We start from the raw sequence: 23,025 nt of genomic DNA, 5'->3' as shown, positions 1-23,025 counted from the left end.
TGGACTTAAAACAAGCCTCTTCTGCAATAAATAGCTGTAGAGACATCAACTTTGTTCATTACCTTGCTGGAGCAGTGGTTGCAGGCTGCTGTCCATAGGAAGGGTATGCTGGTTGGGCACCATAAGCAGTAGGTGCAGCATATGAAGCCTGGGTGGTGGCGGTGGTTGCAGTGCTGCTGTCATAACCTGTTGCTCCATAGCCTTGTATAGGCTGGCTGTAGGCCTGGGGTGCTGCTGGAGCAGTATAACCTTGAAAAAAAAAATATATTTTTCTTTCAAGAAAACAAATCATTGTAGTCATGTGCATTTTTTTTTTTTAAATTTACTATGCCGTGAGTGGTTTCCTTCATGTACATTCTGTTGCACTGTTAGCATAGTTTACAGCAATGTGGACTAAAACACCTCTCCCCCTGAGATTTTGGAAGAAAAGGGAAGGTATTCAGCAGTCCTAACATTTCTGTAGATAGACTATGGTGAGTGAGCACAGTCACCCTAGGATAGAAATCTGTTCCTGACAAACACCAAGTAGTCTGAAAAAATATAAAAAAAACTAAGGTATCCACCATATCCAAGGACTGGTAAAGAGCAATAAGATTTATCCTGTATGGAGGAATATCTGTTGCAAGAGGAGTTTGAGCTCCACATAAACCATGTCCTACCAAGTTATTACTGTATAATCATTTAGTTTCCGATAGGTTAGTAGAGAAGACAGAAAAATCGTGGCAATTAATTGCAAGGCAGTGGCTTATTTTAAGCCTGCAACAGAAATGCAGTTACTGGCAGGATCTGAAAACAGACTGTGGAGAACAAAAAAGGAGGTAGTTCCAATTTATGCTGTATGAAATTAAACGAACAGGTTATAGACAGTATATTTGCACTTGAACGTTAAACTGCATGAACTATATGTGCTCTTCAAATAAATTTTTGGTAGAAAAAAAAAAAAAAAAAAAAAAAAGGAAGTTGTGCCGAGTAAATGGATAATCAAGCCTTTAAAAATTGTTGTTTCACGTGTGCACAAAGATTTCAGTACACATGGTCCATAGGTGACACTTTAAAAGCTCTTAAAAGGTCATCCATTTAGAGATAAGTGTAAGAAAGCTTTCAAAACGATACAGTGCAGTGTACCCACAGGTTTTGTGTGGTTTACCTGCGCTTTGCCAAACTACATGCAGGACTTGTGGTGCGCTTTCAGAAAGACGCACCAAAACTTTGACTTAATAGAAGTCTATGGCAAAGCACATGTAACCTGCACGAAACCCGCAGATACACCATAGTATGAAAGGAGTCCTAAAGGTCAGCTATAGAATTACTGCTCTCACTTTGGCATGTGGGGATAAGCAACATGTGAACAAAATCAGTTTTCATATGTAGGCACCCAATGCATGTGTGCGTACACGCTGAACAGTGATAAGTACTCAAGTAAAAAAGTAGGTTTTTTTTTTTTTTTTTTTTTACACTACTACCATCACATGGGGAGCTGACAGAATTTGATGTGGCATCTTTCCTTAGGAAACATCAGGGGTCTATTAGGAGGTCTTCATAGAAGATGAGAGGACAGTGTCAAAGCTGAAACCAGTCAAAGCTGAAACCAGTGATGCAATACACAACACTTTGGGGATTTTTTTATTTTTTTTGGCAGCTAGGTGGGCTAGTTGCTGGATCACTCCCATCTAAGAGCTGACCATCAACTTGTAATGTTTGCACAGAATAAAAATGCTGCAGCAACCAAAGAGTGTGTTCGCATTCAAAAGGAGCAGAGACATTGTTACACTGCATGAAAACTAGAACCACAGAAATTACTGGTCAATTTATCCTTTTAAAGTAATCAAGTTAAAAAACAAAAAAAAAAACCCAAACAAAAAAACGTAAATTAGCACATTAGAATACATCAATCTTACCAGCAGGTGGCTGTCCGTAAGCAGTAGCATAAGCTGATTGACCATAAGTGGCAGTGGTTTGTGCCTGTGTGTAACTGGCATCAGTAGGCTGCCCATAAGTGCCATAACTCTGTTGTCCATAGGTTGCCTGAAAAAAGCAGAATAGCGCCATTGAATATAGAAAAGCCGATGAGTATTGAGAAATGAGGTAGAGAAAAACAAAAACAGACACCTTAATGGAGTTAAGATTTTCTAGCCTTAAAGTGGCATTAAAGCAGTTGTAAAGATTACATTTTTTCTTGTTAAAAACCCACACGATTTCTTCAGACTTTAAGGGTTTGGCAAGCTCCGCCCCCAGCAACTACAGAGCCACCCCACCTTAAATTTTATTCAGGTCAATGTTAAAGATTACAAAATTTTCACACTCAAATACTCAGAGGCTCAACTGTGAATGTACAGGTCTTTCAGGATTAGTTTTGGAACAAATCCTACAAGCCAGTGATTTCTTCCTTTATCTGGGAGATGCAGTGTTTGGGCACCAAGGGCAATTGTTACATTTCAAAATAAAAATTTCATAACCAAAAATAAACCACCATAAGCAAGAACTTTAGTGTTAAGAAAGTTTCTCTACAAAGATTACACAATGCAAGTCTACAAGTAAACTAATTCTTTAACCACTTGCTTACCGGGCCAAATCTCACACTCTTATGAAAAAAAAAAAAAGAAAATAAATAAAAAAGGTTTTTTTTTGTAGCAGAGGCCCTAGAGAATAAAATAGCAGCTGTTGCAATTTTTCATGTCACACAGTATTTGCGCAGTGATTTTTCAAACTGAAATTTTGGGGAAAATACACTAATGAATTAAAAACTAAATATAAAGCTTTTTTGCAAAATAGCAAAGATGATGTTAAGCCAAATAGATACCCAACATGTCATGCACACGCTCATGGAATGACACCAAACCATGGCACTTAATCTCCATAGGCACCGCTTTAACAATTTCTAAAGGCTACCAGTTTAGAGTTACAAAGGAGATCTAATGGTAGAATTATTCACATGTGTGGTTCGAACACAGTTCTGTAAACATCCCTGCTATAAAATAGCAGGAACAGGTCCTCTATATGGACATCTGGGGTCAATAAGACCCTACATCGCTCTACAGTTTAAAGCATTAAAACAAAAAAGCCTCTTTTACATTGGGACGGAACCGGAAGGGACGCAATGACATTGCTTCGGTCCCCCTAGGCCAGTGGTCGGCAAGCCGCGGCTCGCGAGCCACATGCGGCTCTTTACAAACTTAAATGCGGCTCTTCTGTGTGCCGGGCGCCCGCTCCCCTCCCTCCTCTTGGGCGGCCGCCCCAAAAGTCAGGACTCTGCAGCTGTCAGGATGTAGGCGGGGCAGCGTGACGAACTCCTCTCCTCTCACAGTCCGCCCTGAAGACCAGAACGGCGCGGGAACACGGCGAGAAGAACGCGCGGAGCAAAGGTAAGTGAATTGACACAGGGGGGACTTGGCTTACTATGGGGGGGATAAATTACTATATGGGGGATGAATTACTATATGGGGGATGTATTTTCAGTTTTAAAAATGTGGCTCTCAAAATAAATTTCAATCGTGGTTTTGGCGAGATTTGGCTCAGTTGGAAAAAAAAAAAAAAAAAAAAAAAAAAAAAAAAAGGTTGCCCACCACTGCTCTAGGCGATAGAGATAAGTGGAGGCAATTTTTCCTTCACTCATCTAGGCCCAGCCACTTCGATCACTGAATCAGTTCTCATCCAGGTAAGCCCGAGAACCACCAGAAAGTGGTCCAGAAGCAAATCCACTGTAGGATCCCCTAACAGAAAGGGAATAGCTGATTTTTTTTTTTTTTTTTTTTTTTTTTTTAACCAGGGTTAGGTCATCGCTGCAGCCATAACCCTGGTATGCCACATCCAACCGAGGAGGTATTGACTATGGCCCAGTTGTGAAGTGGTTAATCTACAGTGAATACCACAACAGAAGTTGAATCAAATTAAAAATACAAGTCTACAATGGAAACTCAATGTGTGCTTGTGGAAAATACGCCACACACTTTTCCCCGATAAGCAAGCCCCACCATTTTACTACATGCATAAAGGCCTCACTTTTTAGAAAGAATCAATACCTGAGCAGTCTGTGTGTATCCTTGAGCTGGCTGAGCAGAATAAGCACCATAGCTGTAAAACAAGGAACAAATAAAAGCATGAAGTATGGTATAAAGGCACACAGGCGAGAAATTGATCCCCCTGCCCCATATGCTTTAACAAAATGATGACCAACAAAAACAGCAAACACTTACCTCTGTTGGGCACCAGCCTGGCTATAGGTGCTATAATCTGCAAGCGAAATAGAAACGTGTTAAAATGTGAATTGGCAACACAGAACACACATCATGAACAGCTGGTGATTAAAGTAGGGTCAAAACTTTTTTGGCACTACTTCTCCTGGGGTTCACAGGAGTGCATGTCATTCTGCAACTCTGTGAACCACATTCACTCAAGGCGGGATCCGCCCAGATGTCTGGTTCGGCAGCTAGCTCAGGCTCTCAGCACACCACTGATAGCCTGAACTAGCCACCCCCACCTCCTCCACAGCCCGTCGCTTCAGCAAGCACTGAAGGGCAGAGCTGAAAGCCAGTGATTGACAAAATGTTCCAGAGGTTTAAAGCAATATTTGTTTTATTTCTATTTATTTTTAGGTACTTATATGGCGCCAATTTTAAGCAGCTCTTTACATATATATTGTATATCCACATCAGTTCCTAACCCTCAGAAGGCATATGATCTAAGGTCCCTAATATGACCAAAAATGCAGATTTACAAGTGAAAAGCCAAAATGAAAAAGACACGTTACTTTTTTCAATGCTATGTTACAGCCCAACAACTGCAATTGTTCCAATTCATTTTTGTTCTCCTTTATCATTATGGGGTACTGCGTGTAGATCACGTCAAAACAGAATTTTAGAAATATTTGCAAATTTATCAAAATTGAAAAACTGATATGTCACATTGGCCCAAGTATTCAGACCCTTGGCAACACTTGAAATTTAGCTCAAGTGTCTCCCATTTCTCCTGATCAAGCCCAGATCGGTGGAGCAAATATTTTCTGTAGTCTTCCCCATATCTGTACTTTTCAATAATCCTGAACTCTGCAGGTGGTTCCTTTGGGCTCATGGCTTTTTTGACACAGTAGGAATTATCAGCGGTCAGGCCTTTTATAGGAGAAGTGTGTGAATTTACCACAGGTGGACTCCAATCAAGGTATATAAACATCTTAGCAATGGTAAAGTGAAATGGGAGGCACCTGAGCTAAAGTGAGAGTTGTTGCAACACTTGTATGCCAATGTGATTTCACTTTTTTCAAAATTCTGTTTTCACTTTGTCATGATGGGGTACTGAGTGTAGATTACAGAAAAGAAAAACAAAAAAAGTTAAAATCAACTGCAGTATCAGGCTGCAACAGAAAAATGGAAGACTGAAGGGGGTCTGAATACTTTCTGAATGCACTGTGTAACCGGTTTAGACAGATGTGAAAAATGCTGTTAAATGAAGAATGCCTTCAGAAGTCAATATTTGAGATGACCACTTTTCCTTCAAATCATCAATTCTTCTAGGTACACTTGCAGTTTTTGAAGGAACTTGGCAGGTAGGTTGTTCCAAACATCTTGGAGAACCAACTATAGGTCAGGGCTCTGTGAGGGCCAAACCATTACTTTCAGGATTCCTTGTTCTTTACACTGAAGATAGTTCTTAATGACACTGGCTGGATGTTTGGAGCCGTTCTGATGCAGAATAAATTTGGGAACAAACACCTGCCTCTGATTGTATGGCATGATTGAGAAGCATCGACCTGTATTTCTCAGCATGGAGAACACCATTGAGCCTGACCAAATCACCAACTCCATTTGCAGAAATACCAGTCCCAAACTTGCAAGGAACCTCCACCATGCTTCACTGTTGCCTGCAGACACTCATTGTAACGTTCTCCACCCCTTCGCAAACAAACTGCTTCCTGCTACAGACAAATTTTGACTCATCAGTCAAGAGCACCTGCTCCCATTCCTTATGTTTTTGTACATAGTTCAGTTGCTTAGCTTTGTTTCCATGTTGAAGGTGTGGCTTTTTGGCCACAATTCTTCTATAAAGAGCACTTCTGGCTAGACTTCCCCAGGAGTAGATGGGTGTGCCTGGGTACCATTGCTTTCCACCAGTTCTGTGCTGATGGCACTGCTGAACATCTTCCGATGTCAAAAAGGAAGCATGACGTGTCAAGTTTCCTTGGCCAACCACTAGTCTACAGTCAACATTACACATCTGTGCTTCTTCAAAAGAGCTTGAACAGCACATCATGAAACTCGTCTGCTTTGAATTTTGCGCTTGGGACAGACCTTGCTGATGCAGAACTACCTCGTGTCTTGTTGCTGTGCTCAGTTGTGCCATAGTGCATGAAACAGTTTTCCACAACCTCACCTTAGTAGCAGAATTTAGCTACTCCTCATCCATTTAAGCCTCCTACACAGCTACAGTTAATGAGTTTCAACCTACATACAAAATTGATGATCATTAGCACCTGCCTGTTCTAATGGATTAATCATACACCTAATCTGTAATCCTACAAAATCCCCGACTGTGCAAGTGTACAAAGTGTGCAAGTATAAGAATGTATGTTCTTCTGAAACCAAAAGGAAAGTCACACCAAATATTGATCGGGTATAGATTTGTTTGCTCACTTTGCATTTTGTACATAAACAAAAAAAAAATTTAAATACATATTTTTGAAAGCATTTTACAGCATTTCTTCACACCGGTCATACTTTTGCACAGTAAGTGCATCTCACATGCCATTTGCTGATAATGAAGGTTTACATTTCTGCCCACCATTTCATTTCCAAGGCTTGCACACATGCAGCACCAGTTACATTATCCCAGCTACCAGTTTCAATTTTATACTGAAGGTGGCAATAAACAAAATGGGAACCCTCCAAGAGGGTATACACTGCTAAAACAAAAGTCTCAAAAAGTATTCAACACAAGAAACAAAGGGGAACTCAGTCTAGTTTCTACCCACAACTGACACTTTAAACCTGTACTTCCAAAGAAAATCGGCCAATCTAAAATATAGATTACACAAGCCTCCCGCTATGACCTTTGAGTTCTAGGGCTGAAACTACTAATAGACAGATTACGAAAATAGTCGTCATCTATTTTCATAACTGATTAGTTGGTCAACAGATTAGTTGGCCTGCATACAGAATGCACTATCTGTTTACATGCATACAGAATGTGTTATTTGTTTACATATCAGAACATACAGTGCAGCACATACAGTTCAGTACACTGCTCATACATATCCGTAAGTGCCTGAGAACCTGAATGTGTGAGGAGCAATGCCTCATGGATCATGTAATCTAGAGCAGGAGAAGGAAGTGATTTAACCAATAGCCGCCCGGCCAATAGCCGTTTGGAGGGCGGCAAAATGCTGTAGATTTCCGGGTGGATGCCATATGGCGTCCTCCCGGGCATGCGCATTTTTCTTGCTTGCAGAGCCTCGCGATCTGTCACCGGCCGTGTACCTCGGACACGGCCGATGACAGATCTGAGTACTGACCCCCATTGCCAGTACCATGTGACCAATCACAGCAGGTCACATGACAGTTATATACAATGGATGGCTTAATTCATGCCATCCATTGTATACTAGTGTCTGGCTGTGAATGGTCACAGCGATCACACGCATGTGTCATGTGATTAGCTGTGGCCAAATCACAGCTAAGCACAAAAAAAAAAAAAAAACAAAAAAAAAAAAAAACAAAAAAAAACACAACAAAAAACACTGAATGGATCGATGTCATTCGGGTAAATGCTTGCTTATAGCAAAGTAATTCTTTGTTATAAGCAAATTGTGTAAAAAAAAAAAAAAAAAAAGGGAAAATAAGTTTCTTCATTTTCCAAAAAAACACACAACTTCAAAAAAACTCGCCATGCCTCTGATGTAGGACTGTCTACTTTGCAAAAAAGCGGTCATTTGGGGGATCTGTACTGTTCTGACATTCTTGGACCTCAAGAAATTAGATTGGCTGTCAGTACTTCAGGATTGATCAATATTCAGATCTATACCATAGTTTGTGAACTCTAACTTTCCTGCAAACTAAAAAAATACATCCTAATTTGGGTTATTTTCACCAGACATGTAAGTAGAATACATCTCGGCCTAAATTTATGAAGAACATTTATTTGCAAACTTTTATAACGGAAACAAAGAAAAACATGGGTTTTTCTCAAAATTGTCAGTCTTTGTTAATTTAGCAAAAAATAAAAACCCCAGTGGCGATTAAATACCACCAAAAGAAAGCTCTAGTTGTGTGAAGATGATAAAATTTTAGTTTGGGTACAATGTTGTATGACCGCGCAATTGTCATTCAACGTGTGAGCGCTGAAACCTGAAAAATGGCCTGGGCAGGAAGGGGGTAAAAGTGCCCGGAATGGAAATGGTTAAAAAGGGCAGATATTTTTTTTACCTTGCTAAAGGGGCACTCTATACTATACTTTGCGGCTTCCTATCTGTGCACTCTGACGGCAGAATGGACCAGAACCGCCTGGGGGGCCCCAGAAGATGATGAATTCAGTGGTTTTGCACAGAGCAGCCCTGATTCACAATTAAGCAGGTAAAAGGTCTGGAGTTGATTCTAAGTGTGCTATTTGCATTTGGAATCTATTTCTGTGAAGCTACATCATGCATTCAAAGGAGCTGTCCATGCAAGTGAAACAGGCCATTGAAAGGTTTAAAAAAATGAAAAACCCATGAGAGATGGCAGCAACATTAGGAGTGGCCAAATCAACAGTTTGGTACATTCTGAGAAAAGAACGCACTGTTGAGCTCAGCATGTAAAAAGGCATGGACGTCCATGTTAAACAGTGGTGGATGATCGCAGGATCCTCTCTATGGTAAAGAAAAACCCATCGACAAAATTTTTCCACAACTTCCTTGATTCCCTGCATGCTTTGCAGTATCTCTGCTATTTTACTTTCAATTTCTAAGGACTACATATCCCAAGGTACCTTGCTACCTGCACACAGCAATTCCTGCACTCCTCCACTCAGCACCTCTGTAGTTGAGAAAACAGGCTCGGATTTCTTTGACTTAGCAGTGCCTACACACAGGACATAGTGAATACAGGTCACAGTATTCAAGGAAGTGTGGGAATTTTGACAAACTTCAAGATCATTCAAATTAATGTGATCAAGCTAAAAATAATTAAATTCAGTGTTGAAACAATTAGTTTGGCCACTTATGCACTTTAATGACTAAGCTCACAGTCATGCCATTATCCAATGGGAGTTAATGTGTAGTAGAAACACTCACTGGACAGAGATATCAGTGTAGCTATGAATCCAAGTTTGTTTGTTTTTTTTACTAGAAAAACAAAAACCAAATTTGAGGAGGGGTCCTGATGAAAAGTACATTTATCTTTTAACATACCCTCTGCAACACAAATCCTAACATGACGTTACTTCAAACATCAATGCACAGTTACCATATGCCAGTTACACAAGCCTAGAGGAAAAAAAAATTAAAAAAAAAAAAACCCAGTACTGAAAAGGTTTGTGCGCCATCTCACTTGGTAACACAACCTCTAAACTTTTTGTAATCAACTTTCTACTTTTGTGTTTTATAAATTAGTTTTGGTCCCAATCAAATATACAAACTTTCTAAACACTTTAGAAACAAGCCCTCATTCATCTCCAAGTATTGTGAAGAAATATATTTTCAAAGTTCACAACACTAACAATGAAATCTTCCCTTATGAGAACAGAATGGTGGGAGCCTGCTAACCCTCACATTTACACAACCAGCAGAGTCTTTGCTTATTCTAACCACTTGCCAACCCAATTCGGACACGTCACATAAATGTAAAAATTAGCTTTTTTGCTAGAAAATTACTTAGAACTCCCAAACATCTTTAGCAAAAGGCCCTGGAGAATAAAATGGGTGTTGCAATTTTTTATGTCACAGCATTTGCGCAGTAGCTTTTCAAATGCAATTTTTTGGGAAAGACACTTTAATGAATTTTAATGCACAAAAACACCCAATTCTTTAGTAAAATAGAAAAGATGTAAATATGAGCAATATTTTCAGTCAAATGAGACTGAAGAGGTCTCAGTTGCCACAGTATGAGAAGCACACAAGATAAAAGGAGGTATCTTGATCTCCATAGGGGCTGAAAAGAAAAAAAGGCGGGAGGAGAGAATACAAACATTAATAGAAGCATTATATGAATTAGAACAATTACATAAAAAAAGTTAAATAGATTTACAACAGAAGATATTAAAAAGAGCAGAATTAAAGGATTTAAAGGAGCAAAAAAAAAAAAAAAAGGAAGGTTTAACATGGTGGCAAAAGAAAGATATCAATGGGGGAATAGACCAGGAAAAAATATCTAATGAGATTAAGGAAACAAAAATCAGCAAACTACGTAGAGAGAATAAGATGAGACAAGTGAATTGGTATATTCAACTACTGCAATTGCCAATGTTTTCCAAAATACTACAGCAGGTTATATGACGTGAAACCCAAGAAAAAAAAGCCTTAAGAAATACAGAGGCAGGGAAGAGTCCAGGACCGTACAGGTATACAAGATACTATCGGAAGTTTAAAGAACAATTAACTCCGAAAATGTGCGTATATATGAATGCAATAGGGGGGTGGAGATGAGAAAGGAGTCAATGGCATACATTACAATTATCCCTAAAGAAGGGCAAGATTTGCCCCATTGCGCCAGTTATAGACCAATTTCGTTAAATACGGATACGAAATCATAGGTACATTTAGACCAGGTGGGATTTGTCCCCGGAAGAGAAGGAATGGATAATGGCCTAAGATCATTGCTCCTTCTGCACAAGAGTAAAAAAAAGAGAAGTCCCCAGTTCTATTCCCTGCAATAGATGCGGAGAAAGCCTTCAACAAGGTAGACTGGGGATTTATGATTGATACATTAGAAGCCATAAGACCTAGAATGATGCAGTGGAAAAAAAAAAAAAAAAAAAAAAAAAAAAAAAAAAAAAAATTTGTATAGCTACCCTTCAGCAGCTGTAAAGATCAATGGCCCATTGCCATCAGTATTTAAAATGTATAATGGATTAAGTCAGGGATGCTCACTCTCATGCCTGCTATTTGTATTATCTTTAGAGCTGTTACTAGCAACAGTCCAAAATTGCATAGGTATTAAAGGAATTTGGATAGTAGACTTGGAATAAAGTCCCAGTGTATGCAGACGATATGTTATTCTACATGATAAATCCTAAGTGAACATCAAACTTAATAAGAATATTAACCCTTTTACGCTGGCCACACACAAATGTTCTGCCTCTCGATGTCTGGGCCTAGATGCCGAGCAGCCGCACATTTGCGTTCAGGTAAGAAAAACCATGTGCTGAGAGCGCGTGCCCTGCGCGCTCCCAGCACACGTCAGTTACTCACGGAAAGATCCCGGTCTGCTTTTTCGATTGGGACCTTTCCCAATCATCACGGCGGTCACATGATCCCTAAACCACGCCCCCGCCTCCCACCTTCGGAAACTATTAAAAGGCCGGGAGGCGCGGCGGGAAGGGGGTTAAAATACTATGGAGAATTCTCAAACCTGAAAATGAACCTTTCAAAAGTTGTAGATATTAAATATTAGTGTTCCAAAGAGAAAAATGGCATTACTAAATGAATTTCCTTTCACATGCAGAGAAAAAAAAAAAAAAACTAAAAATATCTGGGTATAAAGTAAACCTTGTTCCTTAAGAACATATATCAGGTAAATTACATCCCATTAATAAATGAGAAAGAACGAGTTGAGGGAAAGTTCAAGAAGATCACTCTCCTGGGTAGGAAGAATAAACCTGGTGAAAATGGTGATAATACCAAAAATTTTGCACAAATTTAAATATGCTACCAATATACACCGATGACACTTTTGGATCTTAAAAATATTTAAAGGTATATTTGGGCAAATTATAAACAGAGTAAATTATGAAGTTCTGTGCAAAGAAACTAGATGGGGGTTTAAATATACCAGATTGTAAGATATTAAATCGGTAATATCACGGGCAGTGGAATGGGTATACTACGCACAAAGGACAACTTGGGTAAAAACACAAAGTACACTAAGTGAGGCAATGTTAGATAAAATCATTTGGATTCCACAAAAGTTTCGGATGTTTTCTGAAAACACAAGCACATTAACACGGAATGTATTTAGTGTGGGCTGTAAGTAACCTCTCTAGCGGTATTCCCGAGTGTAGCTCGGGGTAAAATGTCAGTACCAAAAGCGGTAACCCCAAGCTACACTCGGGCTTACCATGCGGCGCTGCATAGGGAGTCCCTGCAGAGCTTACCTTGTCCTTCGCTCCCGCAATGTGTCCCCCCTGCAGCGTCCCCGGCCATCTCCACTGGCTGATGCCGGCATCCGGCTTCTGTGTTCCGGTCCCTGTGACATCGGAACGTACGGGCGCCGGCGGGAAATTTGAAAGTTTTAAAAAAATTTCTTTTTTTCAAAATGAATTTTACATAGTAAAACATTGCTGTTTCAAACCATTTCACATACATTTTGTCCCTAGTGCTTTGTCCTGTCCCGTCTGCATTTTGACTGTTCTTTCTGCCTGGAAACTTAGAAAAGTCCATGGCGTCCAAAAAGTGTCCCTTTAGATCAAAAGCGGGTTTAGATCAGCTAGAGAACAGTGATAATAAATCAGAACCACTTGCAGAATTGAGTGATGATTCGTGGAGAAATTCGTTAGACACTGAAAACAATGTTGTGACTTTGCTCAGTGATGTGCGAACTTGGCGCTATATTTCAAATTTCAGTGTTTTTGGTTTGATTATATTATTGAATTAAATGTATTATATATTATTTATTAAATTATAATTTATGATTGTGTTTCAAATTTTATCATACCCGGGATGTTTACAAGACTCTTGTTCGGACAGATTCCTAAATATTACAGCCTACAATAAAAAAAAAACTACATATTTCCATGCAAAATAATGGTACCGCTTTCAGCACCAAAAATCTGAAATAACCAGACCGCTAGGGAGGTTAACGGACAAATGGGATGGGAGTATAATTCACCGTTAATACCACTGGTAGGAACAAATTTTTTCCCACCAGGGAAATGGGCAACAGATAGAAATACACAGTTAAAGGATAATATGAAAAGGGAGAAATATGCTCTTTCCAAGAATTGAAACAGATTTATTTTATGTATTCGATGAATGGCAATATTTTCAATTAAGACACTTCCACAACCAGTAAGAGTGTCAAAAGATTTGTATCCACTTGAACAGATGTTGGGTTCGGGTACTATACAGAGACATAGTACTTTTCAAATATATAAAATACTAAAATATCCAGTCCTATCTCCACCGTTTTTGAAGAAATGGGAGATGGAATACAATTAAATGAACAAAAAAGGAAAATATTTAATTTAGCACATGGGGCAGTGGATATGAAAGTAGCAGAAATTAATTATAAAATGTTTGGCAAGATGATATATTACACCTAGTGGCACATAAGAGAACTCACTATTATGTTGGAGAAGATGCAGGATAAAGGGAACTATGGCACATATATGGTGGAAATGCCCCAGGATACAGGAATTTTGGCAGAATATAGTTCAAATTTCAAGAGTTAAAATTTTAAGATCCATGGGTTGGCTTATTCAATACTGAGTTACGGTGAAACAATATAATATGCCATCTCATTTTTTAAATGCGGCAAAGGGATTGATCCCAAAGTTTTGGAGGGACCAGGAGATCGCAAGAGTAAAGGATTGGATATTTAGGGTAGAATTATATCTATAGGATGGAGGAATTATTTAACAGTGGAGAGGATAAAATGGAAAACTTTTAAAGAACTTGGAGGGGATTGGTGTGATTTCAAAACCTCAAAAGATACGTAGAACTGTTGGGGGGTGAAAAACAGGAGGAAAGAATCTGTGCGATGAGGTAATGAAGGGAATAGGAAAAGATGAAGAAAAAAGAGAGGAAAGAGAATTTAGGTAGCTTAGAACTGTAGGAGAAAAGATAAGCGTGGGCAATGGAGGTGGAGAAGGGAATATGGGGATATTGTATTGTTGAATGGTATAATATTGTGTAAACTTCTTAATATACATTTGTAAAAGAAATAAAAAAAATAAAAAAAGGAAAATATGTTATGCTGAGTAAATAGATACCCAACGTGTTACACTTTAAAATTGCGAACACTCATGGAATGGCGACAAACTACGGTACATAAATAGCTCAACAGGCGATGCATTAAAAAGCCTTTAGAGGCTCAGAATTGCGCAGTTGGTTTGGTACTAGAATTATTGCTCTCGCTAGAACATTCATGGTGAATCCTTACGTGGGGGGTGCAAACACCATTAACCCCTTGGTGCCACGCCATCCAGCCCTGTAAGGAGTTTGTGATGCCGGGAGCCAGGGTTTATGATCATGGAACTGCCGTGATTAGCAGATGATCAGAAAACTCCAATAGGTGCTGGTAACACGCACTCTCAGCATGTTTAACTTCTAATACATAGATATGCGGCTTCCCAGCATCAAGGCTCACCCAACAAGAGGCCGCATATCTGTGTACTGCTGGCAATAAGAGTTTAACATATGCATGTATGAGCTTCATATGTGTTTGCCTTTGTGCACTAGCACAGTTTGGGAGACGAGGGCGCTTTACATTTTTTTTTTATTAAATCAACTGTTAGGGCTATCACAAGGGATGAACAACATCTGTTGTGATAGCATGGGCAGCGACAGGTACTCTTTACTGAGACACCCAGATTGGTTTAATCTGATGCTTTCACAGGCCGGCAATAGTCTATTTACATTAGACCGAACTCAGAAGTGACAAAATACTCATTTCCGGTTTATTAGACCATAGAGAGGATCAGGGATGTTCTGGGCCTCGGTAATCTCTATGGTCAGCCAGCAGAACTGCCGGCTTCAGCCCCAGGAGAGCAGTGGAAGAGGGGGACCTGAACTAACCCTTTAACAAATGGCCAGGGAGGGCAAGAGTGTACCAAGGAAGGTGTGTCCTATCCTTCCTCAGTGCAGGCACAGATTCTCATACCATAACTTGGGTGCAAGCACCAACATATTGAGTTATGTACTATGCCAAAATTCTAACCACTGTGAAATTCATAAGTTCCAGATTCTTCGATGTCACAGGTCTGAACATGGTGCAAGTTTACGGATCTTTACACTGATTTGAGCACAGAAATGGACCCATATACAAAGGAAAAAAAACCCCAAATGCAGTACTGATAAAAGTCTGTTTTTGTCAGCTGTATGCAAGAGCCCTCAAGCACATTGCACAAATTCAAAGTACGAGCGCCTTTAGTTCTACCATCAACTTTGCAGCTTAGTGCCCAGTCTGATTTTAAACAGGGGTTGATTTATTAAAGGCAAATGGACTGCTCACATGCAATTCCACGAGTTATGGAATGCTTCAGACATCAGTGTGAACCAAGGCTTAAGCCCAAAAATTGAAATATATGGTGGCTGCATTTATTTAGACTGGGTTCACATGTGAGGGGCCAGCTTCACTGTGATTTTTCAAAGGAGTCGTGTGGTTTTGTTCAGTGGTTCAGATATGAATTTTTAAAGTTATGACACTTGGCCCCTTACACACACATCACAAGTTCCTGAGTAAACCTGAGTAAATTACGATGTCCCCGCAAGGGGCCTTAGATGTATTAGCAAATTTAGATACACACTAGGGCATAATTTACTGATATTTACTCAGGAACTTGTGACGCCTACGTGCAAGGGACCAAAACCAGTGTGCAAAGACCAGACTAAAATGGAGTATAGGCGAGCAAAGGTATGTAAGTGTAGAGACGAGTAAAATTCTTCATTGCCAGCTTTTTGGCCCCTTGCACAAGGGAGTCACAAGTTCCTGAGTAAACATCAGTAAATTATGACTCTCGTGTGCAAGGGGCCTAAACGAGCAAACAAGTAGAATACTGCACTCAAATGTAACATTTTATAATTTTATTTTACAGCTTTGATTGCACTGCATTAGCCCTGGTTCACACCTGTGTGACTTCAGAGGCAACATGTGATTTACAAATTGCATGTGAAGTTGCATCTAGTGCATTTCTATGGCATGGTCTTAGTCACCGGTCACACCTCTGCGATTTAAAGTTGCGTGATTTCAGAATACGTTATCTTGACTTGTGAAGAGTAACGATTTCCATTATATTCTACGTATGTGAAAATCGCAATAAAACTGCAGAAAAGGTAATGCAAGAACTACTTGAGAAATTGCGCTGCAGCAATCCGCACATCAAGACACTGACATTCAATAGACGCGATTTCAATTTGCAAATCGCACCAGTATGACCAGGCACTTAACGTGATTTAAAGTTGCGCGATTTCCTGCACTACTCTTCCCCCCCCCCCCCCCCAATTTCATTGCGACTTGCATTGACTTCTGTTAAATGAAGTTGCAAGTCACAGTGAAATCGAGAGACAAAAATCGCACTCATCCGCAGCTTTGAAATCATGCTATAAGTGAAGTAGTTCGATTTCAAGGTGGCATTCAGTGAACCAGGGCTTGCTGATCTTTACACAGCTGTGTGCAATGTGCTATAGACAATGCATCTCATTTCAGATGAGTAATAAAAAAAAAAAATAAAAAACTCTGCATTTTTTACTACCATGTGCAACAGGGCTAAAATGCAAGCTAAACACTGGCTCACTGTGCAGTTACTGCAACAGTAACAAGTTAAAGGTTTTACACAGAAACTGATCAGTGTGAGCGTCCCTGTCAGTGTTAAAAAAAGCTTTGTCTCCTCCATGTATCCGATTTATCTGCTGGAGAGCTTGCTCTTTTTGAACAGAGACTCACTGGCCAAATCACCAGGTAAAAGTAGAAGAAAAACCTAAAAAAAGAAAAAAAAAAATGCAGTCATCACATCTTAAAACTAGTAAATGTTTGCTTTTGGGTTCAATACGGCTTTGCCTCCCGCCCTTTTTCATAGCAGTCCCTGTAAACATGGAGGTCATGCCACATCAACCTTAGCAACATCCATTTCATACAACACGCTTTAGTAAGGAGCAGCTCTCACCTACAATGTGCATTACTTAGGATGCAGGGATGACCTGTACCGCACAAGGGTACTATTAATAAAAAATATACAATCAAGGGATGACCTGTACCACACAAGGGTACTATGAATAAAAATATCCAATGGATGACCTGTACCGCACAAGGGTACTATGAATAAAAATATCCAATGGATGACCTGTACCGCACAAGGGTACTATGAATAAAAATATCCAATGGATGACCTGTACAGCACAAGGGTACTATTAATTAAATATATAGGATGCAGGGATGACCTGTACAGCACAAGGTTTCTATGAATAAATATATAGGATGCAGGGATGACCTGTACAGCACAAGGTTTCTATGAATAAATATATAGGATGCAGGGATGACCTGTACAGCACAAGGTTTCGATTAATAAATATATAGGATGCAGGGATGACCTGTACCGCACAAGGTTTCTATGAATATATAGGATGCAGGGATGACCTGTACAGCACAAGGTTTCGATTAATAAATATATAGGATGCAGGGATGACCTGTACAGCACAAGGTTTCGATTAATAAATATATAGGATGCAGGGATGACCTGTACCGCACAAGGTTTCTATGAATAAATATATAGGATGCAGGGATGACCTGTACAGCACAAGGTTTCGATTAATAAATATATAGGATGCAGGGATGACCTGTACAGCACAAGGTTTCGATTAATAAATATATAGGATGCAGGGATGACCTGTACCGCACAAGGGTACTATTAATAAAAAAAGAAATGTACGATGCAGGATGACCTATATTATTACACAAGGTTTCTATTAATAAAAACATCCGATGCAGGGATGACCTATACTGCACATCAATATTAATAGCATGCACATCCAATCATCAGTAAGCATGCTTACTCACTCACACACAGAGTACAACATCCTGTATACAAAGGCCCTGAGCCCTAGCTGCCCGCCATACAGCCCGCACAAGGCCAAAAGGCGCCCGGAAGCTCGGCTGGTCACTAGGCCCTTGAGGATAAACAGGCAGCACGCCGAGCTCCGCACACACACAGGTTTACAGACACGGCCTACTCCGAGGACCAGTTAGAACTGAAAAGATGAAACCAACCCTGAAAGCCAGGGGCTGCCGGTGCCAACATAAACGCTGCCGAGGGATCGCTGGCTTGGTTATCCATCGCCAACACGGTGTGGCGCCTCGTGTACCCGGATGGAACGCGGCGACCTGTCTGGCTGAGGCCTAGGATGTATACAGCGAGCCCACCCAAGCCGCGCTCTACCAACAAGGAGGCAAACGGCCCCGCCAAGAGGAGCGCAGCGCCGCGTAAAATAGAACGTCGAACGCACAGCCCGCCCAGTCAGGAAGATTTCACCACACCAGCCGAGCCCGCTAACTACTCACCGGTGGAAGCCATTTTGTGTGCCCTCGCTGCTTCAACGTCCGTGTAAGGGTAGCATGCCGCGCAGGCGCAATACTCGCCGCCCAGACTGTACCACGTTCAGTTTGGGACGGGGGGAGGATCCGGGGACCTGCCTTTTGCGTCACCTTCAATAGAAAAGCCACAGGGGGGTATCTTTGGGTCTGATTCTGATGGGATGGCGAACGGGCTTTTGTGAGAGCAAAGAGAAGCTGCGGAAAGGTATTTTACACGGGTATGGAATCTTCCTCCCCCCCTGTGTGGTCAGTAGTGGTGTGATCCGTTGGAGGGTACAGTTGCAGGGAGAAACAGGGGCAAAGAAAGATGGCTTGGGAGTGTAGTGCTATTGTCCTGGGAGGGTATTGTGTAACCTGTCCACATAGAAATCCTTTGTTGTACCTTGTATGGTGGCCTCTTGTCCTCCTGCCTTTATCAGTCAGGAAGATAAATGCCTCTACACACCAAAATTTATACATGTGTGACACCGTAGTGCTAGGCCTCATGCGCACTGTATGCTATTGATGCTTTTTTTTTCCTCTTGCAGGAGTTTAGCAGGAGCAAAAATGTGGTAAAAAGGTGCGTTTTGGATGAGCGGTAATGTGCGTTCCTGCATCTGGCGTTAATATATTCTATTGGCCGAAATTCTGCCCATTAGAATGTATTGAGGCGAGAATATGCCTAGCGTTAAGGAGCTTTTGAGCGGTTTTTTAGGCCTCATGCACACTGGACATTTTTATAGCAGCTTCCAAAGGTGTCTGGTGGGTTTTTTTTCCTGCCTCTAAATTCCCCTGCATGTTAGCCTATGTGTCCATGCACACTAAACTTTCAGGGCTCGTTCACACTAAAAATGCGGTGTGGGAGAGCTGCGGTCCCATGCGGTTTCCTGCACCGCATTCTGATCGCAGTGCCCTTTAGATCTGCTGTGGGGGTCAGTTAAAAGTTAGCAACAGCCCAAACAGGTCGCAAACTCATTGTGTTTGCCCTTACTAAATCGCATAGTAGAAAGTAGCATGTGATGCAGTTGCTGTGCATTTCAAAAAGTAGTGCATGCACTACTTTTGGTGTGGTGCAGTTTCAGCCCATTCAAATGAATGGCTTGAAATTGCACCGCACAGAGCTGCAGATGAATCGCACAGGAACGCGCTGGTACATGGTGTGAACGAGCCCTTACCCCTGGTTCACATATATGCGCCTGTGCGGGCTGCATTTTGCGCAGGCAGAGAGCCCATTCATTTGCATGGACTCTCGTGCCCCGTGACACACAGGGAAGAAGTCCAAGCACTTCTGAAACAACAGCCCACACGCGAACCCTGGTTCCCAGTACAGTTAAGTTTTCCAGTGTGGGCGGCGTGCCATTAGAACTAATGGCACCTGCCTGCGGGTCCTCATTCCTCTGTTCCGGTGATGCGGATGCACGGATTTTCGTGTGGATCCACAGCCGCACCACCCGCACAGATGTGAACCTAGCCTTAGGGCTGGTTCATATCATGGTGCAGAGACGGCAGTTTTTCTGCACATGTTCTGCAAGGGCACAATGAAAGCAATTGTTCTCTATGTGCCCTGTTCACAACACTAGTATTACGTGCAGATTTTTTCTGCACATGAATCTGCAAGGTTTATAAAACTCATTGAAGCGCGTATGAAAGCTGATGTCTCTGCAAGTGAAATCTATTTATTATTTATTGCAAGTACTTATATAGCGCCGTCAATTTACACAGCGCTTTACATATAGTACATTCACATCAGTCCCTAACCCTCAAGGGGCGTACAATCTAAGGTCCCTAACTTACATTCATATACAAGGGCCAATTTAGACAGGATCCAATTAACCTACCAGCATGTCTTTGGAGTGTGGGAGGAAACCGGAGTACTCGGAGGAAACCCACGCAGGCACAGGGAGAACATGCAAACTCCAGGCAGGAGGTGCCGTGGCTGGGATTTAACCAACGACCTGAGTACTGCCAGGTGGAAGTGCTAACCATTTAGCCACTGTGCTACCCATCTGCATTTCCATCAGTTTTTCTGCACGTATGGTGTGAACAAGGCCTTAGAGATGTTTAGTGGTAGGAGAGTTTAGAGGCAGAAAAAAAAACACTGAAAGTGCATCCAGAAGCAGCATAGTTTTGGCTGAAAAAATGCTTGGCGTGTTAACATGTGGCGCATTCAGCGCTTGAGTGTTATTTTATTTCAATGCCCAGAATAAATTATACTGGCCAATTAAATTAATTAACGCCCAAACGTTACACACGGTTAAACACAGCTAAACGCTTTACACAATTTTACATTTTTTTTTCTTTATTGCAAAACACTGTTTCTGCCAGGAGGAAGGCTTCTAGAAGAGTTAAGAAAACATGCTGTGTGCATGAGACCTTTTGCCCTAAAGCTCCTCTCCTGTTTGCGACTTTGGTGGGGGGGTTTCTGTCTGTAAACTCCTCTGCCACTAAACTCTTGAAAATGTCTATAGTGCACATGGACCCAGTGGGGCTGATTTACAAAAACTGAAGAGTGCAAAATCTGGTGCAGCTGTGCATGGCAGCCAATCAGCTTCTAACTTCAGCGTCTTCATTTATGCCTTGACAATAAAACCTGAACGCTGATTGGTTTCTATGCAGAGCTGCATCAGATATTGCACTCTCCAGTTTTTGTAAATCAGCCGCATGGGCTAACATGGAGGGGAGTTTACATGCAGAGAAAAATAAAAGCTCAAACATCTGTAGAAGCAGATTTTTTGAGCAGCCTTAGGGTTTAATGAGAACACAATTTTCTGTATTAGATGTCCATTTTGATGTCGACTTTCATCAAAAACTGATAGACTGAGTCAATTTTGCCCTCATCAGACTGGGGAATCTTGAACCATAGCCAAAAACATAAACAAAAGAACTCAAAAGCCAACTGCATTACAAAAGATACCTTTATTGATGAAATAAAACCAATGAATGCATACTCACAATAGCCAAAGGCTACAACAGCAGAAAAAAGCAAGCCAGGTGGCAGGATGATCCAGCAAACACAAATGCTCCTGCGCTTGGGGATGGACTCGATGCAGGCTACAACCACATTAGAAATGTCCTGGAACATGCACACCTTGCTGCCCTCAATAGATCGGGGAAATCCAAACATACTGAATGAGGAAAGAAGAAACAGAGGGCGCACGGGCCTAGTGCATTACCATAAAAAATGTTTAATAAAAAACAAAGTAGGTGTTGTACTCACAAACGACAATATAGTCAAGGCACATCATAAAAGAACAGCTGGGTCAACACCACGCTGAGTAACAGTCCGCAATAGGGAGTGTAGACATCCAATAGGCTGACGCGTTTCGAGGACTTGCCTCTTCCTCAGCCTATTGGATGTCTGCACTTCCTATTGCGGACTGTTATTCAGCGCGGTATTGACTAAGCTGTTCTTTTATGACGTGCCTTGACTTTGTTGTCGTTTGTGAGTACAACACCTACTTTATTTCTTATTAAACATTTTTTATGGTAATGCACTAGGCAGGATGATCCTATTAGAGATGAAGACCACATAACCCTGACGTCATTCAGACACCTCTCTGAGGAAGCTGGTTCGTCTCTTGAAATGCGTCAGCTGGCAAGTCTGAGTGATGCCAGGGTTGTGTGATCTTCATATCTAATAAGATCATCCTGCCACTGTTGTAGCCTTTGGCTATTGTGTTGTAGCCTTTGGCTATTGTGTTGTAGCCTTTGGCTATTGTGTGTTTACACTCGGACATATACCTCTGCTTTCCTAGAACAGGTCATAGAGGAAAAGTTTATTAATGAAAATACAGTTGGCCTCATGCATGCGCTCCTAGCTCCTATTTATACCCGCTGGCCCTGTTAGATCCATTCAGTAATGCAATAGAGCAATACGTCTCAACTGTATTGAGACCAGGGCCACTTAATTTCTTCAAAAACCTCCCATGACCCAACAGTTAAAAAAAAAAAAAAAAAGTTTGTACTCACATTAAAAAAAATGGGATAAAAAATATATATTGATTATCTAGGTGCAGCTGGGTGTCTTTGGGGATGGGTGCACTGTAGGGGGTTAGAGGGCTCTGCAGCAAACTTGGTGGCCCTGTAGAGGGTGGGGTGCATTCTGAGGAAGTTGGAAGACTCTGCAGTGGAATTGATGGAATTTTAGGGGATGAGGTTTTTGGAGGGTGCTTGGGGCAACTGTGGGGCATGGGGGTCTCTGGAGGGGTCTGGGGGTTTTGCATTGGCACTGTGGGACACTTTTGGGTGTCTGGAGGCTTTGCAGAAGACTAGGTAGCACTGAGGGGCACAGAGAACGTTTACGGCTCAATCACACTAACAGTTGAGGGGTGGTAAAGCCCAGCAGTTGAGCTGCACTTTTACTGCTACCCCCTTTAGCTACAGAGGCAGCAGCCGGAGGTGTACACAGGCTGCAGCAGGAATTATACCTCCTGTTGCTTTCAGCAGGCTCTGCAGCAGTGCCTGCTGAGTGTGACCCATTCAGGTGAAGCAGGGCACTAGTACAGGGTTCAAGGGGTTAAAGCATTAGGGCTCATGTACACGGGGCGTTTGGAAAACTCTTCTGACCGCTGGAAACTGACTGCTAGAAAATGTAGGTTAATACCAGTTTAGCCGCGTTTGC

At 41.3% G+C, this 23,025-nt stretch overlaps 2 protein-coding genes across 12 annotated transcripts in view; one reads left to right on the top strand and one right to left on the bottom strand.

Annotated features, from left to right (window-relative positions):
* EWSR1 (EWS RNA binding protein 1) overlaps positions 1–18,483 on the bottom strand; it is a 30,965-nt gene extending 12,482 nt beyond the window's left edge. For 8 of the 9 annotated variants that reach the window (XM_089655424.1, XM_089655427.1, XM_089655425.1 and 5 more), the window contains exons 1-5: positions 18,102–18,183; positions 4,194–4,230; positions 4,020–4,071; positions 1,899–2,025; positions 63–249 (exon numbers count right to left, since the gene is read on the bottom strand). In XM_089655424.1, coding sequence (XP_089511550.1) covers positions 63–249; positions 1,899–2,025; positions 4,020–4,071; positions 4,194–4,230; positions 18,102–18,168 — 470 coding nt within the window. In that variant the 5' untranslated portion in view covers positions 18,169–18,183. Of the gene's footprint in view, positions 1–62; positions 250–1,898; positions 2,026–4,019; positions 4,072–4,193; positions 4,231–18,101; positions 18,184–18,392 lie in introns of those variants that run through there. The other variant, XM_089655426.1, reaches the window with a different exon arrangement.
* Positions 18,038–23,025, top strand: part of RHBDD3 (rhomboid domain containing 3) — a 29,662-nt gene continuing 24,674 nt past the window's right edge. Inside the window, exon 1 of one of the 3 annotated variants that reach the window (XM_089655441.1) lies at positions 18,038–18,630. The gene's annotated coding sequence lies outside the window, so the exon portion shown is untranslated. Of the gene's footprint in view, positions 18,644–23,025 lie in introns of all 3 variants that reach the window. The other 2 variants (XM_089655439.1, XM_089655440.1) reach the window with 2 other exon arrangements.

Source organism: Staurois parvus, unplaced genomic scaffold, assembly GCF_062004578.1.
Source record: "Staurois parvus isolate SC_StPar_1 unplaced genomic scaffold, SC_StPar_1.0 ptg000840l, whole genome shotgun sequence".
Lineage (NCBI taxonomy): Eukaryota > Metazoa > Chordata > Amphibia > Anura > Ranidae > Staurois > Staurois parvus.
Note: the sequence above shows the minus strand (reverse complement) of the source record. Positions and strands in the feature narration are given on the sequence as shown.